This window comes from Prosopis cineraria, unplaced genomic scaffold (genome assembly GCF_029017545.1).
Source record: "Prosopis cineraria cultivar Desert tree isolate PC_DT_omini unplaced genomic scaffold, ASM2901754v1 PC2, whole genome shotgun sequence".
In the NCBI taxonomy this organism is placed as follows: Eukaryota; Viridiplantae; Streptophyta; class Magnoliopsida; order Fabales; family Fabaceae; genus Prosopis; species Prosopis cineraria.
In genome coordinates, this window is record NW_026555333.1 from 4,649,371 (window position 1) to 4,668,678 (window position 19,308).

Genomic DNA, 19,308 nt, shown 5'->3' on the forward strand with positions numbered 1-19,308 from the left:
CAGCTAAGATTGTCCCTTTCGTCAATCAATTGGGTCATTTCTTGCTGCAAGTTCCTTTCAGACTACTTGTTTTGGACAATTGGGCAATTGTTAATCGGGGTCGATTCAGGACAAAAATTTCAAAAAATATGGGTCGATTCCAAGCACAAATCTGTTATTGATTCTTTGGCCCCTTATAAGTCACAATTAGTTACATCTTTCCAGAAATTCTTGCTTCTCTATGAAGTGGTTAAATATAGCACATGAATATTCAAAGTGGGTAGCCATAGTTAAAATTTTCCGGCAAAGGGAATCTAAGTCCCCTCATGGGTCAATGATTGCATGATGAATAAGTATATAATAGAAGCCCCGTCCTCATTGCTTATTGAAAATGTCACTGCCCGATAGTGACATTCAATTCAAATTTATTCAAATTAAAGTTCCTCCACCGCTTGACCCTTTATGGTCTCGTCTGTGACAAATTTTTTCCTCACAGCTGCTCTCGGAGCCCTTGGATATCTTGTTGACGACATCAAGTTTCACTAGTCCCTGTGACTCTAGAATTCTTACGTCAAAACAACTGGACAAAAATCTAAATTTATTTTTTAGCAAGTGAGAAATGGCCATTAAGTAGGACCACCTCCACATGCCTTTGCATGAATGATATGGATTTTTTAATTTCTAATTGCAAGCGGAAAAACTACAGTAAAAAGTAAAACACCATAAAGTGTCCCCACTCCAACGTTCGACTCACGCAAAGGTTTTAAATTATATAATTTTTGCGAAGTTAAATTAAATTCACGCTTTGCCACGCCAGACTTCCCGTTACCTATTATTACACGTGGCTTTATATTCGGTCCCGTCGGGGATTTCGATTGCTTCATTGTAATCGCATTGCCTTTTGCGCGCTGCACGACGGCGTCGTGTCATTTCTAAACCCCCTTAACTCGGAACATTTTGATTTAAACATCTACATTGGATTAGGAAACTGATTTAATGCAAGCGATAATCCACCAAAAATCGTATCATCTGACCAAATTAACAAATTTTAAGGAAATGAAGATGTCATTTTTAAAGAGAGGATATAGATCAAGGTCGTGCATTTTACGAAATATAAAAAATAAATAAAAATAAAAAAAGTAGGAACCCACTGAAGAGTCACAAAGTGGCTGTTGTGCATTTTACGAAACAACGAAACTTTTTGCGGAAGCAAACCTTTTTTCTCCCTCGAATCTCGCGCAGTTTAAATTTAGTGTTTCTAGGCTGATTCACTCTCAATCTCTGAGAGCTTTCTCTGGCGTTGCTTCTGTTTGATTCACTCCCCTGCAAAAGCTGGAAGCCTCAGTTTTGTTACTTTAGAATTACTGTCTTTCACTCCACAATCCACATAGTATTGTCCTTTTTGGCTAGCTGCTGCTTTTATGTAAGCCATTTGCCTTTTCTTTCTTCAATTTGAGGATCAAAGTTTTGGATCATTCTAAGGTAGAGACGCAGCCACAATTATGTTCACTCAAGGGCTTGACAAGAATGCACTTCGATGGGTTAGAGAGGTCATCTTCTCTGTTTCGTTTCCTATTTCTTCCCCACTTCGATTAATTATGCTTTGTCTTATTGTCTCAAAATCTGGGTTTTGTAGTAATGCCTTTTCTGGGAATGTTTATTAATGTTCGTAAATTCTGGCTTTTGCTGGTGATCAGAAGGAAGTTCCATTATCAAGTTCTAGTTTGAGATCGCGAATTGATCCTGTCACTGGGTTGAAAAATGGAAGCAGCAGGGGATTCGGGTTGCCACCGCCTGCTAAATTCAGAAGTGGGCATCTTTCAAATGCCATCCCAGTATCTACTACACCTGGTGAAATAAACGATAGCGGTTCTAATTCCGGCAATGACACTGATTCCGAGGATGAATCTTATAGTGGGAGATATTCACTGGATTCGTCGCCCTCAGACCTTAGAGATAAGGTCCCCAATGGTACAACTCAGAGGCACGGGAACCTCACGCAACGGCGACCTGGATATGCTAGCGATTACACATACTCTGAAGTCAGTTCTTCAAGGGAAACACTGGTTGGTAGACCCGGTGTTATGAGGGACCCGCTAGGGAGGGTTAATGGGAATGTGAGGGAGAGTGGTTTAACCGATGACGAATCATCGGATTCTGCTGCTGGTTCTGAATTTTCCACCACTCAGGTGGGAAGTGTCAGCGGTTCTCTGCAAAGAACTAAAACTTATGTTTCAGAGGGATATGATTCTAGCGTGCCGTCAAGGATGCATGCTGAATGTGCTGCTGAAAAGGTATAACATTTGTAAATATAGCCTGTACATCTTAAAACGTGGCCACGAGGATATTAAGAACAGAGTCCTAGGCAAGAGATAAGGCAAATTGGATTAGGTTGTTACCCGATCACACTGTTTCAAATAATTTCCATTTTGGTGCTTAGTTTTTTGCACGTGTTATTTAAACATATACATAATGGTGAAAATTAGTGAAATCTAATGGGTCGAGATTTCATAAAATTGTTGATGATTTTCTCTGACATATAATTTTCAAAAGTTAATCTTTTTGTTTTTGTTTTTTTTTTTGGGAAATTTAGATAAGGATTTTGAGGTTCTGTTTTTTCCCTTCCCAGTTGATATAAATTTGACCAAGCAAACTGCTGCTTACTGCAAATTACATTTTATGTGGTTAGGTTAAGAATTGCAATTCTTTTCGAGTTTGAACACTATATTACGTTAGACAAATTGCCATTTTCCACATCTCTAAATCACTCGTACAAAGAACACCTGACATTTTTCTCATCTTTAGCTTTCAAGTGCTGTACTAGTATATTACCTGCTATATCTAAAATCAACATAACTGAATGATTTCTGTGATAAAATTTCACAGAATGGAAGATCATCTGATGACGATGACGGTGACATTCCTAGTGCACCACCCTGTTGCAGCTCTGCTCAACAAACCAGACAAACGCCTACGATTCCAGCTTGTAGAGTGGATACTGCTCCACACAAAGCAGATATACAAGAGTTTTCTTCTACAAATGAATCAAGTGCATTCAATTCTATGGCTAAGAATAAGGAAGAGGCCAATAGTGCAAACATGACCCCTGAACAATTTGTTAGGTTAGTATATTTGATAAGTACAAGTATGTATTAAGACATTTGAATTCTTAACCTCTTCTGAAATACAAGGACTCACACTAACATGCAAACATAAATCAACCTGTGTTATCTTAATTTTGCGGTGACTTTTATGTGTTCACAGAACTGCTGCTGGTTCAGAAGCTGCTGCGTCTTCATATCATGCTCGTGTTCCAACCTTTCATGCTAGGTATAATTCTTGTTGATTGTGCTGATGATTGGCCAATTCCCCTGGTTTTCTTCTCCATTTAAAAGTTCTTATAAGTTATCTAAATATATTTTAGTGCTCTTGGGCCTTGGCAATCTGTGATTGCATATGATGCTTGTGTGCGTCTTTGCCTTCATGCCTGGGCAATGCAATGCATGGAAGCTCCAATGTTTCTGGAAAATGAATGTGCTTTACTAAGGGAGGCATTTGGGTGAGTTTAGATTCTTCTCTACTCCTTCCTTCTACCTCTTGTTGTCATCAATTCTATTAAAGATACTCTTCAGCTACTATTTTTCCTATGCTCCTTTTGCATTGTTATCACTTTTGATCTTATTAGAATTCCATCTCTTTGAATTGTAGATTGCGACAGGTTCTATTACAATCAGAGGAGGAATTGATGGTGAAGCAGAACTCAGAGCTTTCTAGTAAGAGTGTTGCTCCAAAACCAAGAAAGCTATTCGGCAAGATGAAGGTGCAAGGTAGTTTTTCATGTTGGTTTTTTACCACTTAATCATCTCCTCTTTGGAGAGTCTTTGTTGAGGATGTTTTATACTTTGCAGTGCGTAAAGTCAAAATGGCCATGGACACCCCTACTGGTTGTAGCATCTCATCTCTAAGGACACCTAAAATCAAAACGGGATCTCTGAGACACCAATTTTACAATTTACAGTCATCATTCTCTTCTGGATGTCGAGCCCTTAGAAGCATTCAATGTGTACAATGTATATCAGCAAATGGTTCATTGGCAAGACAAAGTTTGTCATACATGCATGCTAGTACCCGCTATATACAGCAGGTGTCTGGACTCCTGAAAGCTGGTGTGACAACTCTCCGGAGTAGTTCATCATCTTATGAAGTGGTGCAAGGTATGTGAAGTTTCAACCTCCATACGTTGTATTGGAACTGATAAAATATTGTGTAGCAATACAACTGATAAAATATTGTATAGCCATATTCTGTGATTATATTATTTGGCGCACCTCATAGGCTAACCTTCTTGCCTAGTGTCATTATGTGTTGAAGAATATGTCTCTGTTTGATGGCATGAAGGTTGCCATAAATTCAGTAAAAGATAAATTAAGTTTGGATATTTTTCTGGAATAGTGTTCTCTGTTGCAACTTGCAACCCTTTATTCTTCTGCTATGGGATGGGTGTATCACTTCCTAGAATTGGGAATTAATGAACCTGGAAAGTTATGCTTCTGTAGGTTGCTTGATACTTAAGTATAAATATTTACGCATGTCTCAAAAGTTGAATATCTATTGTAGAAGAACACAGAAAGTCGGGGAGTCACTAAATATATATATATATATTTTTTGATTAAGCTTCCTTTATCGTCTCTTCAGAGTTTTGGATTGTTTCAGAAAAATAATAGGAATTTTCCTTTCCTGATGTCATCAGTAAAGCTCATGGCTTGTGCTACATCTTTGAGTACAATTATTTTGCCCAAAAATTTTCATTTCATAGCATATTTTTTTGTTTTCCGAGGTCCTTGTTCCAATTTTTTCAATGTGGTCACAAGTTTATTATTTATGACAATGATTAATGGCCTATATGTTCTGAGAATAGATAAAAAGTTATGCCTGCTTGATTCTCGTTTTTCTTGTTTGGATTTTCGCTTGATCCTTTTCTTCCAGTTCTATTAATGTTTATTCCTGTGCTTGTGTCAGAGACATACTCCTGTTTTTTAAGACTGAAAAGCTCAACTGAAGAAGATACCATCAGAATGCAACCTGGATCTAGTGAAACTCATATATTGTAAGTATTATTTCCTTCTAATGTTTTATGAATGTCCTGTTTGAATTAGTATCTGATTACTTTACAGTTTTCCAGATGGCTTTGGAGATGATTTAATTGTTGAAGTCCAAGATTCTACAGGGAAGCATCTGGGCCTTGTTCATGTCCAAGTGGCTGCTATTGCTGATGATTCAGTAAGATTTTCTCCTGCAATTTTTCCATCCAGTTACCATTGTTTGTGATGATTGATGTTTGTGATGATATGATCGGATGCATGTTCAATATGAATGCAGGCTGACAAATTTCACTGGTGGCCTATTTATCATGAGCCCGACCATGAGCTAGTGGGCAAGATACAACTTTATATAACTTATTCAACAAGTTTAGATGAAATTAATAGTCTCAAGGTAAGTCATATTATGATTGTTACGTAGTGTTCATATTATCTAAACTATGGTAGTGAGTCTATATTAGGTATACCATCAGCCTTGCTATCTGGGGCTTGGTATTTGCTTTACCTTCAATTATTTTCCAAGAAAACAGCAATATATCGATATACAGTTTTAGAAGTTATTGCAAGCTGTGCTAAGAACTCTAGAAATGAGTTTTCCAGAATAACATTTGGAAGCATCAGTTGTCCCTTCACGTAGAAATTTTTTCATTTTTATTTGACGTATTTATTGCAAGACTAGAGCATAATGCAATGAACAATTTGCATCCTATTAGCCCCTTAGATGCCCATGTCAGTATGTCACCTCTTTTCTAGTGGAAAAGAAGAAATTATACTTTGTTTGAATCAATGGTTTTCATATGTGATGGGTTGTTGCTAATGGGCCAAGGCTGAATGGAATGTTGATGAGGTGGGCGGGAAGGAAGAGAAATAATGCTAGTAACTGACTCACGTGGGTCGTGTGGGGTAAGAGAGAAAGAGAAAGAAGGGCCGTGGGGTTAGGCTTATTTGTTGTGGAGGGTAGGGTGGATAAGGGAGTAAGGAAGGATTTATTACGGGAGGAGAGTCTTTAGGCTCTCAAATGCTTGGGTAGTCTATATTTTCTCATAACCTTTATGTCTTTATTTTTTGAGTTTTCTGTTGCATTGGACCTCACACAGTTACCCATAATTGACCTTTTGTCTTGTGGGTTCAGTGTGGTTCTGTGGCAGAGACTGTCGCATATGATATAGTTTTAGAAGTTGCTATGAAAGTTCAAGGCTTTCGGCAGAGGAATCTAATATTGGATGGTCCGTGGAATTGGCTTTTATCAGAGTTTGCATCATACTATGGGGTATCTGAGGTATATACGAAGTTAAGGTAATATGATGTTGATTCTCTTATATTTGTTAAATCTTTAATATTGTTAAAACAGATGCTTCCCACCATATATTTTGTTATTGTGCTAGTGTTGCTCCTAACTTTTCATGTGAATAGGTATCTATCTTATGTCATGGATGTGGCTACACCAACAGCAGATTGCCTTAACTTGGTGTGTGATCTGCTAACACCTGTTATCATGACGAGTAATATCAAGAAGTCTCTGAGCCACCAGGAGGTAATATAGAAATTTCTGAGTTGAACCATGTAATTCAAACTGTTAGTGCAATCTGTTTTGTAATCTCTTTGTACTTTTATTGTAATGTGGTATGAATCAAAAGTTCCATGTTAGCATGTAGTTCTTTCCAATAGTTCAATGGATTTTTTTTTTTTTTTGGTCTTGTCTAACCTGGTAGATTGCTGTTTATCAGAACCGACTATTGGGAGAGACCAAGGATCAAATCGAACAGACTCTCACTCTTGTTTTTGAGAATTACAAGTCACTGGATGAATCATCCCTCTCAGGTATCACAGAGGCTTTTAGACCTGCGTCTGGTCTTGCAGCGCATGCACTGGAGCCTGCTGTTAAACTCTACAAGCTGCTTCATGATATCTTATCTCCTGAAGTTCAAACTGCTTTCTGTCATTACTTTCAGGTAAGAGAATTTTGAGATCTTTGTCATGATGCCTGAAAGTAAATGGGCATACTTACTCCCTCAGTAAATGACTATAACTGCTTGTATCTGCCAGGTTGCTGCAAAAAGGAGGTCAAGAAGGCACCTTAGTGAAACTGATGAATATGTTTCTAACAATAATGAAACTAGTCTGATGGACAGCATGACCATGTCTACTGCTTATGGGAAGATGAAAACACTATGCATAAATCTAAAGAATGAGATCTACACTGATATTCAGATTCATAATCACAACATACTTCCCAGGTATAATGCATTTTATCAAATAATCTTTTATGCATTTAGTTTTGTTGGAGTTTTAATTTAGATTCAGATGCTGGAATCAGTTTTAATTTAGTTTTGTTGAAATTTTCCTATATATAGATAAATATTGTAAGAAAAGAATGCACGTTTGGTGGTTGACCTGGAATATGGAATAAGATGCTTTGTGGCTAATAAATGACAATCACATGATTTTTGGTAGTCTGATGACTCTTGATTTGTGAGTTATGTTTCATCATGTGTTTTGGACTGGCGTTTACTGCTTAAGAACATCTACTAAACACTCTGTTAGTTATCACTTGTCATTAAAAAGTGCCTTTGTATATACTTCCTAACATTCTTTCACCATGACTGTTACACAATAAGATACGTATTCATGTCTGTTATGATTGGTTACCTAGATAAAAACTATGAATACAGTTTCTATTCGTCACTGTAACCTCTTTCTTTAATAGAGAAGACAACATCTAAGCTTGACAATTTTCAAATGAGTAATGCCATATTAAATTTAATAATTGCATAGCAGTATGTTATTTCTCAGGATTAAAAGTCCATCACGGCTTAAAAAAAAAAATAGATTAGCCTGAAAAAAGAAGCAGCAGCAGCAAAGCTAGAAGACTAGCACCACAACTGATAAGAACAGGACAAGCAAGATGCTAACAAAAACGGGTGTAGGGGTTATGTGAACCATGGAAGTAGGGATTCTTTGTCATTTGACCTAAGATTTGAATGCACTTTACCAACTCTCTTCTCATCTTCTGTTCCTGCTTATTGTGTACTGTATTTACCAATATTAACAATTACCAATGTTTTCACATATGTGATGGCATGTTTTTCTTGGATATTATGATTCTTGTTTTATTATTTTTGCGCTTTTGATTCTTGGCAAAAATCATCGTTCAAACCACTTCAGTTGCCATATTTCAAAATTTTATGTTCCTTGTGTAACCATTCTTGTCTGGTTGTTTATCTAACTGTTAATGCTAGTTGAAGGTTCTAATATTGTTACTTTCATATTCTTGCACAGCTTTGTGGATCTACCAAATTTGTGCGCATCCATATACAGCACTGAGCTTTGCAGTAGATTACGAGCTTTCCTCATTGCTTGCCCACCCACAGGCCCTTCCCCGCCAGTAGCAGAACTTGTTATTGCAACATCAGATTTTCAGAGGGACCTTACCAGCTGGAAAATTAGGTAAATGTTCTAGGTACTAGTACATCTTTTTTTGTGTGGTCAAAGAATTAATTTGTGCTACTCAGCATGATTCTAACTTGTTTTATTCCTCGTCAGTCCCATCAAAGGTGGAGTAGATGCAAAAGAATTGTTCCACTTGTATATTCTTGTCTGGATCCAAGATAAACGCTTGTCCTTGCTTGAGTCATGCAAACTGGATAAGGTGCTTATTTCAACACACTGCTATTATGTGATATATCCTGTCCTTTGATATTTTATCTGCGGATTGGGTTGTTTCTTACCTCATTCTTATTAGTGTTTTTTCAACATACTGCTATTATGCTATCAAAACATTATCTTACGCAACAAATTGTTAAAAGCTTTGCCCTTGCAGGTGAAATGGTCAGGGGTTAGAACTCAAAGTTCTACTACTCCTTTTGTTGATGACATGTATGAACGAGTGAAGGAAACGTTAAAAAATTATGATGTCATCATTTGCCGCTGGCCAGAGTACACCTTGGTTCTAGAGAATGTATGTTAGAATTGATCTTACTTCCTCTTATCTTTGCTCATCCCAAATCATTTTCCCCCATTTTTCCTTGCAAATTAAAGTTGCGAGATGCATTTGGTTCCATTTTGATTGTACTTCTGGCCATGGTTTGATACTGATGAGACTGTGAGATATGGTCAGACTTATAAGAGGAGATCAAGGGAGCAGTTGGGTGTAGAAAGTAAATACCCATTGGGTTAGGAATAACATCCTGGGGGTCCAGAAAAGAAGGATTATGTCATGATGTTTTGGTAGGGTGGCTTAGATTTAGTCTCGATATTGAAGTCACCTTTTTGCTTGCTTTATTTGGCTGTATTATTTTTGTTGGCACTCAAGGATGTTTTAGAGAAGTTAGACAGAAGTGAGGAGAGTGCTGGTCTCTCGAACACCAGTGAGAGATCTTTTCTTGTTGCTGTGTTCTTTCATTTGGTTTGTAATTTCAGTCATAGGGAATAGGGTTTTGGCTAGAATCAGTGAGTTTCTCTTGTAACACTGATTCGGTTCATATGCATTAATATCAAAAACCTCAGAATTTTCCTCATTTATTTCTCTTTGCATTGAAAGCTTGGTTCTATTAGTTACTTTAGAGCAGAGCTCTATCAAATACCAATAAACATTGTCTGATTGACTTTTAAATTACATTATAGAATAACTCAAAAGTGAATTCGGTGCTACAATGAGATTCAATGTCAATAGATCTGTTATTTGTCACTTCAACCTCCTGGGTGACATTATTTGTCAAAATGGTATACTTTTCTTTTGTTTGAAGGAGGTAGAAGTAAGGAGGGTCTTTGTTGTGGTTTCATGTGTCAACTATTAAATCATGTCATTGACATGCGTTGGAGTTATTTATTCATTTCAGTTCATATTTCAGCGTCTTTCCCACTTATCATTTCTCCTGTAGATCTTCAAACATCCATCTTGCAGAGTAGTATTTTGTTAATTCGGTTATGTGATTTGTAATATCTTTTCTGTAAAGCTTTCGTACACATGGATATATTTTCCTTGATGCTAAATTTATTATTGTGTCTGAAGAAAAAGTAATGAGTTTTCATTGTACCCTTTTTTTCTGACAATAGGCCATAGCTGATATTGAAAAGGCCACAATAGAAGCTTTAGACAGACAGTATGCAGATGTGCTGTCGCCTCTCAAGGAAAACATGACTCCTAAGAAGTTTGGACTTAAATATGTCCAGAAACTTACCAAACGACCTGCATCTCTCTATGTAGTTCCTGACGAGGTGATTAGAGTTCTCAAGTCTGCAATCTTCAACACGTTTATGCTGTTGTCTAAACATATGTTATTGCTTTCAGCTTGGAATTCTTTTGAATTCCATGAAGAGAATGCTCGATGTCCTGCGTCCCAGGGTAGAATCAAAATTCAAGTCATGGGGTTCTTGTTTGCCAAATGTTGGGAAACACAGCACCAGGTGAAAGACTTAGTGAAGTAACGGTGATGCTGAGATCAAAATTCAGGAACTACATTCAAGCTATTGTGGAGAAACTTGCAGAGAATGTTAGTATCACTATGAAACTATAAGTTTCTTGTTGAGTTATGAACCTATGATATGTTGATGGCATTGGTTATCTCTGAATCTCGTAATAGGAAATATCTTTAGGATTATTGAGCAATAACGCAGTCAGCATGTGTACGCACATCAATATGTTTACACTGTTCTAAAACTCATGGTATCTTATTTCCTATGTGCACGTTTTATTTCCCCTGAAGTTTGTATTTTCTACAGTTTGTAGTAATGCAAGATATTCATTTGTATTTTACTGATCTTACTAGAATAATACTTTTCAAGTGGTGACGGTTATGTGTTTCCCTGATATGCAATTTTGATTTCAGATGAAGTTACAGAATGCTACGAAACTTAAAAAAATTCTGCAAGATTCAAAGGAAACTGTCATAGAATCTGATGTAAGAGGAAGAATGCAACCACTGCAAGACCAGCTGGCTAATACCATTAGTCATCTTCACACCGTCTTTGAGACTCACGTCTTCATTGCCATTTGTCGAGGTTATTGGGATCGTATTGGACAGGTAAGTTCATTTTCATCTCGGTATAATTGACCCTTGATGACTAAGAAATCTGACTGCAGGAAAATAATTTAATTTTTTTTTTTTTTACCGGATTCCTTCTTTTAAACAGGAGATTTTAAGTTTCTTGGAGAACAGAAAAGAAAACAGATCATGGTACAAAGGTTCAAGGATCGCAGTATCTGTGAGTAGTCATCTGCCAACTTAACTAGCATAAACATGATTCGTATTGTAAACTCTACACAATTGGGAGGAATAGCACGTGCTGAATTTATTAGTTAGTTGACTTCAGAAATACAGAAGTGAAAAACTTTCCGTCGACGGCTCTTGGGGAGCTGTGATAGACCATTGTTGCAGATTTATTGCAGGATTGTCAACTTAATGAGGATTATCTATATGTTTATCATACCTGGTCCGCCATATATTCCCCTTGGTTTGGAAATCAGATTTGCAGGTTTTCTAGCCTTAGCCAGGAGAGTTCTGAGAAAGATTCCTAACTGGTTTACTCTACTGGAACTATATTTTCTCAATTAGGCGTTGGAACTATATTTTTAGCTTAACCATCGTGAATTTAAGCAATGTAGAAGATATGGAGTCTATTAGCTTCCAATGTTTGAAACACTAGTTTAGTTTTCATCCTTTCTTCTCTTACCTGAGGTTGTCTGTGCAGATTCTGGATGATACCTTCGCCTCGCAATTGCAGCAGCTTCTAGGACATACGTTGCAAGAGAAAGACCTGGAGCCTCCTAGATCCATCATGGAAGTTCGTTCCATGCTCTGCAAGGATGCTCCCAACCTCAACAACAACTCTTTCTATTTTTAAGCTCAGCCTTGTAAATATGATTTCAGGAAAACCGTGGAAGAGAAAGACTTGGCTGGAGGGAGATGACCAGTGCCTGCACAAGTTAGTTTTTTTTTTTCCCGCCAGCAAAGCAAGATGCGTCCATAAATTCAGTGAATAATATCATCGGGGCTTACCAATTTTGTTGCAGGGGCAAGCAACTCGGCTGCTCCTGAAAATGTTGCATTCCTTAATTATTTGGCCCAGCAATTTAGTACATATTTATCCAGCAAATTCCCACGTATTTTTAGCGTCGTTTTATAATTTTAGCAGCTTTATTCTTTTTATGTGAAACCTTTGCCCGTTGCCGGAAGAGCACTGTCTGATATTACCAGTTTGCCAATCACTGCCAAAGAGTTTAGACTATTATTCTACCAAAATAAGTTTAAAATATTAGGGCATGTTTAGTATCATGTTAACAAAACCATCAAAAGTTAAAATTATGATCTTGATGGCTTTCAATGTAACATTTAAATTGAAATGAAATTTAATTCATCAAGATTTGGTTTTGATAGTTTAAATCTTAAATTATCTAAAACAATACCAATAAGTTTTGTTCCACTACATATCTGGTCATGAATTAATAGTTCAACATGTTTAAACTATTCATTTTTTTTTTTAAATTCAAATCATGTTTCCAAACTATGATACATGCATAAAAAAGTAATACTAATGGATATGTGTGTATACATATATAATAAGTAATCTCATAGTTACTTTTTATTATATTTTTCTTCTTACACTTGATTGTTTTTCAAATCTTATTATTCATTTAATAGAAATCATTTTTTATATTTAGTTAGCATATTTTATCTTTCATATTTAATATGTACCATATAATTTAGATTTAAAATAAGCTAAATATATTTTTAATTATCTAACTTTATATAAAATTTTAATCTAATCCTTTAATTTTATAAAATATCTTTTTAATTCTTTATCATTATTTAAAAAAATTAAATTTAATATGTCAACATTTAAAAATTCAATATAAAAATTTATTAAGATAAAGTTAACATTATTAGAATTAAAGGACTAATAAAACACCTTATAAACTTAGAGGACAAAATAAAACAATGTGTAAAATTAAATGATTAGATATACTTTCTTTGTTCAAAATATGAAGCATTTTTAGCCGAATCTCACCCTTAATAAAAAAATTACTTACTTTTAAATTAACCCTATATTTTTTTATTTATCCCTATTAAATACCATACAATAAATATAAAGTTATTCATTAATAGGGACATTTTTAAAAGAAAAAAAAATTACATCTCAAAAGATTAAAAATAATGCCTTACATTTTTAAATATCAAACTCTTAAAAAAATTCCTTATAATTTTAAATAAAGAGAGTATACTTTAACCAATTAAATTAATTATAACCAATTTGACCAATTCAATATAATTCCACTAATGAACCCTAGAAAGGTTTCCCGAATTGCTCCGTGTAACTTCTATAGCTATATATTTATAAAATCCCACATGAGCCATTATTCATAAAATCAGTTCAATTCTTTTAAATAATTTACTATTTACTAGTCAATTGAATATGGATAGCTAGCCTTGCATTAATCTCCTTATATTTCAAGGCCCCCCACAAATCTCCATGTATTTCTTCATTCTATTATTCTTTCAATTTCTATATGATCCAACAGGGAAGGCAATGGAATAGGGGAACGTTAAATTTGTGAATGAGAAATTCAACCTAATATTTGATGAATTAGGAGATATTTACAACTGATTTATGGGGCAAACCACTTAGATAAATTTTAAATGACAAGTGGGAAATCAAGCTGATTTGCAGCACAAGCACAAGTAAAAAGGGTAAATAATTAATTATAATAAAAAGGGGGTTAATGACTATCAAAAAGACGAAAAAGGGGGTGGGGGTAAATAACTACACTACAACTCTTCTCCACTCTTCACTGGCACATTAGAGAAGCTTTGAGATAACATGGCAAGATGTCCACAATGCCTTTGTTGCAGCCTCTATTATAACAGGGTTTTGATAAATCCTGTCAACCAAGCCAAGCCAAGTTGTCAATAAAATGAATGTACTACCTGAAAATTGGGGAGGACTAATGACCACCTTGATGTACAAAAACCCTGTTTGGATATAATTAGATTAGACAATTGCTTAATTAAGACAGCCAACCAATTAGCTACATCTCTTATAAGTGCAATCTCAAATAAGTTAGTGTGCGATATATATAGACACTACAAGTAGCTCTTAGAAGTTAAAAAATCAATTATGACAGTTTTTTCAAAAATAATTGTAACAATAACGGCTTAACCTGTGTTAATCTTTTGCAAAACAAGCTAAGCGAAAATAGCTTGTAGAGGCATTACAGTTGCTTGAATAAGTTAATCCAAACACAAACATTTTAAAGGGGAAAAAACAAATGCGCATTCATGCTCACACATACAAAACAGTTGATCAGTGCTGGTTGGAGTATAACTGACCGTTAACCAGTTAATAGCACAGCCAAATGGGACTGTAAAAGCAATATAAAACAGGATAAACGAAGGGAGCTTGGCCAGGCATCGGTAAAACAAAAATATCTATAGCATTTCCCTGCTTTGGAGAGATACCAATCTGGTTAGAAAGAAAATATAACCCCTTACCCAATGGCTGTAGCCCCCCAGGACGCAACATTGTATATAACTTTGCTCCCATCCCATGCCTTTTGAAGCTTACCCTTCTTCTTTTTCACCGAGAATGTCTTTCTTAGTACTGATAAGAACACATCAACAAGTAAAAAGCCATTTAACATTCATTTTTATCTAATTAGCATTATGATTGTCTCAACTACGCAAATAAATCCATCTCCAAAGCGAAAAGAGTACACACAGAAGAGTTATTTCAGGCGTTGGTTTGCACTGGAAAATACGGATGAATAACAACTGCAATGTATCATTCTAGGAAGGAAACAATCAAAAGCACCTTTCTGAAGTTGATTAGGAGTCATGTCCTGCAACTGCAAACCATGCAACAAAGGTATGTAAGTGAGATGTAATATAAACTTCAAATATGTCATGCAATATATGCTTTGATTGCTTTCTGTTATTAATATTTGATCATGGCCGACTTTCATAAACCACATTCTTCATTGGTACACAAGAGGGGTTATTATCCAAGAAGCACCAAAAGGGATTTCGGGTTTAAAGAAGCAATGCAGCTTAAACAGAGAATTGTTCACTTTAACAAACATACAAGTGTCTTACATGATTACCCATTTACTACAATGGGATGATTTTTCAGGCATACGTTTGCAAACACACACTTGTAAGTATATAATTTTGTTCTTACATTGATTGCAAAAAAACATAAACAAATAAAATAAGATAAAATTTAAGCACCTCAAGTAAGATTTTTATCTCTATTTTTCAAGGAAGAATAATAATATTTTCTTCATTTTTCACCGTTCATTCTTTCACAAATTAAAATTATTTTTTTCCAGACTTCTTTGGCCATATTTTCAATTCATTATGAACATAAATAAAGTTTTGTAGATATAAAGATCATTACAAATAAACCCCAAGTAAAGCAACAATAACATGCATAAAGCCTCCTAACTTGAGGTATACAGATACCTTAGTATGGTCGAGGGATAGCAAACACGCAGCCATGAAGCAAGCCATTCCCTCTGCTATATCTTCCTGTCGAACAAGGACATAACCTTCTTGGTCTGATTCAATATCTTCACCTTTCCATAGGTCATCCTCACTGACCATATCCCAAGAATTACCTTCTTCTGTCATAACCCAATAAATTTTCTAATCATTCTAAAACTGAAACATAAAAAACAAAAGGCTTTTCCAATGTCTTCAATCTAAACATTGAAACTAGATTACTTTGTAATGTTATAAGCAACAAGTTAAATACAGGAATATATTTGGAGATGTACCAATTGTATTCCATGAATCTGATGCCTGGGCACACTGCAACTTTTCAAGAAAAGCAGGGCATTCAAACCTGGATTTGAGTAGGTCACGTAACTGCATTGGACACACAGACTAGAATGAATATCCATCAACAGCGGAACCAAAATCTTACGAGAGCTATTCACTATGAATCATCCACAATAGATGGGAGATAAGATTGCATTCCACATCATGATCAAGCAGGAGAGTGTCAAATGCTCGTATTACAGTTCCAATGATATACGCACCTTCGATGCATATACGTGTCCTTAAGGGCACTAGCGTCTAAATGCAAGTGGAACTGCTCAGTGAAATATTTCCAAGAAACATGGTCATATGCATGATCGATGCTGTCAGTCAAAAAGTGTACAAGTAAAGACACTGGACCAGTAGCTCTGGGCTAATATGAATGGTTGGCAATTTAAAAACACAGAAAACAAGCTCCTAAGAAGGTTCCGCAGTATTTGATCACTACATCAGCACTTGGTCACTAGAGATAATACAACGTAAAATGTAAATCAAGAATTATTTCCCGCTATTTGTCTGCCTCTTGGATCCAGATCACCCGCCAAAATAAACTCCATCTAACCACCAAACCTCAAAAGGATGGAGAAAACAGAAAAATAAAACAAAACAATTACCTCGTCGGCGTCTTGATCATCTCTTGTAGAAGGTGATCCTTCAAGGCGCCGATCCGACCCAGTAGGTTCAACCTCAATCCCAAAATCCTTTTCAACTTCGTCAACAACGCTAGTCATGTTGAGTAATTCGAGAGATCTCCGACACTGCTCAAACGCAGCAAGCAACGTCTCCCTCCTCGGCCGAACCCGATCCTTTCCCAACCGCTCCCTTGGAATTTCAACAGTGGGTTTTGTATCACATAAATCGATCTCCATTGAAAGTTCGCGAGGCTAGACAATGGCCAGAAAACACTAATAAAATAGCGATTTGTCTTGATAAGAATTGAGCCCTAGAAAAGTTTATCGTCAGTATCAGATGTCGTCAAAGCTGCTGGGCGATGATGTCAAATAGATGTTGTGAGCTAAAAGGGACACGTGCTTCTCATGGTCGTGGGGGTTGTTTGTCTCCTGCACGCGAGCCGACCGGTGGCGCGGATGATGATAACGGAGAGACTGGGCGGAGCGGGCCACGAAACCGCCAGTCATCATATAGCCCTTCGGTCGCAAATTATAAAACATTTTTAAAAAAAATTTACCGTGTTCAAATATAGTACACTTTAAAAAAATTAAAATTTTATTAAATATATTTATTTTAATATCTTTTTTTTCTTTCTATTTAATATTAATTAAGTATAAATTTAAGAATATTAATTAAAAAATATTTTTAAAAGTTTATATTTTTACTTAAAAAATTATTAAGTATATTTTTTTAACAAAAAAATGTTAAGTGTATTTAATAAGAGTTATTAGTATATGAGATTTTATTTAAAAATATTTTATAATTTAAGACGAAAGGAATATTATATAATTCATCAATAAATTAATACTCCCTCCCTTTAAAAAGATAAAATATTTTAAATTTTTAAAAATGTTATCATTATTTCTTTTTTAAAGTGTCAAATTAAATAAATTATTTTATATTTATTTTAAAGTAAAATATTCTATTAAATAAGAATAAATATAAAAATATAGGGTTAATTTAAAAATAAGTAACAATTTTATTGAATAGTGAGATTTAATTAAAAATACCTTACATTTTTTAGTGAAGGGAGTATCAATAATCAATAATATATACTCCCATAATTCTCTTTATAAATCATTTCTATCGACTTTATTAATATTAATGCAAAAAAAAATACAAGGAATAAGATTATGTAGAATTTTAAATATGTCCCTTTATTACAAATTTAAAAAGTAATGTCATATTATTTTTTCTTTTTTATGAAGAGTAATTTTAAAAATATTTTTTAAATATTAGCTAAAAAGTCACACCATAACTTATAAATGAGATTAAATAGACCTTTTAAAATATGACTTATAAATGAAATTAGAGGAAGAATATATATACAAGCTAATGTATAGTTTAGTCTTCCAACTTTATATAAAATTTTAATTTGATCATTTAATTTTATAAAGTATCTTTTTAGTTTCTTAACCTTAACACCATTAGTTTAATGTGATTATTTTTTGTGTCAATTATTATTATTTTAAAAAATTAAACTCAATATGCCAACATTTGATAGTGTTTTGTCAACATTTAAAATTTTAATACAAATTTTTTTCATGATAAAACAAACTGTATTAGAGTTAAAGAATTGAAATAATACTTTAATCACAAAATCAAACTTTATGTGAAGTTAAAGGATTAAAAATTTATCTTAATCTATATATAAACACATCGTATCAAATGTACACACAAACCCAGAAACCCATTTATATAAGTAGTTCTAACAATAATTTACATATATACTATTTTTAATTTTTAGTTATAATTTATAATAAATGAGAAAATGATCATAAATTCACATATTAAAAAATTAAAGTTAATAAATACAAGAGACAAAAAATATTTACAAATACAAAGAATTTATATTTTGCACCAAAATTAATTAAAAAAATACTTATATTTTAAAAGAAGAAGTACCATTCTTCTTAGGTTCATGCAAATTATTTTTCATCATTTAGTTCTTGTCACTAACTTTGTTTGTTTTGAATTTGATAGCAAGCTATTTGGTTATTTTGAGTAAAATATTCTCACCACTCTTTTATTTTGTCTTAATTACACAATCATCTCTTTTATTTTGAAAACATATAATTTAGTTCAATATATTAACTTTGTTAGGAATATTTTAAAAAGATTCTTGAAATTTATTTACTAATTTACCCCTCACCCTAATAAATTCTAAATTATATTATTTTGAAAATTATATAATTTAATTGTAAAACACATGTTTATGAATTTTAAATTAAAATTATTTATATAATCTCTTGAACTTATATCATTTTTCATTATATAATGAACAAAAATATGTGTTTGAAATATATTTTTAGCAATTTTAAAAAACATAAATAATTAAGTTTCAATAAACTTGATAGAATTAAAAATTTATACTATGATAAAATTAATAAATTTTATGATTTACTAAAAATTTCAAAATGTAAATGATCCATTACCCTCATATCTCTTTATGCTGGGTATGGATAAACTTTCTTATATTTTTTATAATGCTGTAAATGATGAGAAGTGGAATCCATTAAAGGCAGGGAGGAATAGTACTTCAATGTTTCATTTATTTATTGATGATGATTTACTCTTATTTTGTGAAGCTGATGTGGGTTAGATAATTAATGTGTTGGATTGCTTAGATTTGTTTAGTGGAGTTTCTAGTCAAAAAGAGAATAAAGATAAGACCAACATATATTTCTCAAAAAATGTATCCAAATTGAAGTGAAATTAGCTATTTTGAGTATGTGATTTTTAAG

At 34.1% G+C, this 19,308-nt stretch overlaps 2 protein-coding genes across 2 annotated transcripts; one reads left to right on the forward strand and one right to left on the reverse strand.

The window, feature by feature from the left end:
• Positions 1–1,179: 1,179 nt before the first annotated feature.
• LOC129303394 (uncharacterized) lies at positions 1,180–12,285 on the forward strand. Its single transcript, XM_054942683.1, is given in 23 exon segments — positions 1,180–1,529; positions 1,677–2,273; positions 2,866–3,101; positions 3,244–3,309; positions 3,404–3,538; positions 3,688–3,806; positions 3,888–4,193; positions 4,999–5,086; positions 5,154–5,259; positions 5,359–5,472; positions 6,211–6,374; positions 6,492–6,612; positions 6,806–7,030; positions 7,125–7,315; positions 8,358–8,525; positions 8,622–8,727; positions 8,899–9,036; positions 10,134–10,295; positions 10,369–10,467; positions 10,469–10,570; positions 10,907–11,101; positions 11,211–11,282; positions 11,769–12,285. Coding segments are annotated over 23 exon segments (3,711 nt in total). The 5' UTR covers positions 1,180–1,481; the 3' UTR covers positions 11,922–12,285.
• A 1,340-nt stretch (positions 12,286–13,625) lies between these two features.
• Positions 13,626–17,027, reverse strand: LOC129303198 (uncharacterized). The gene is made up of 6 exons (XM_054942331.1): positions 16,507–17,027; positions 15,850–15,940; positions 15,536–15,696; positions 14,886–14,919; positions 14,567–14,675; positions 13,626–13,956 (listed from the first exon to the last, which is right to left on the reverse strand). The coding sequence occupies exons 1-6, from the start codon at positions 16,759–16,761 to the stop codon at positions 13,875–13,877; spliced, it is 732 nt and encodes a 243-aa protein (XP_054798306.1). The 5' UTR covers positions 16,762–17,027; the 3' UTR covers positions 13,626–13,874.
• Positions 17,028–19,308: the final 2,281 nt, after the last annotated feature.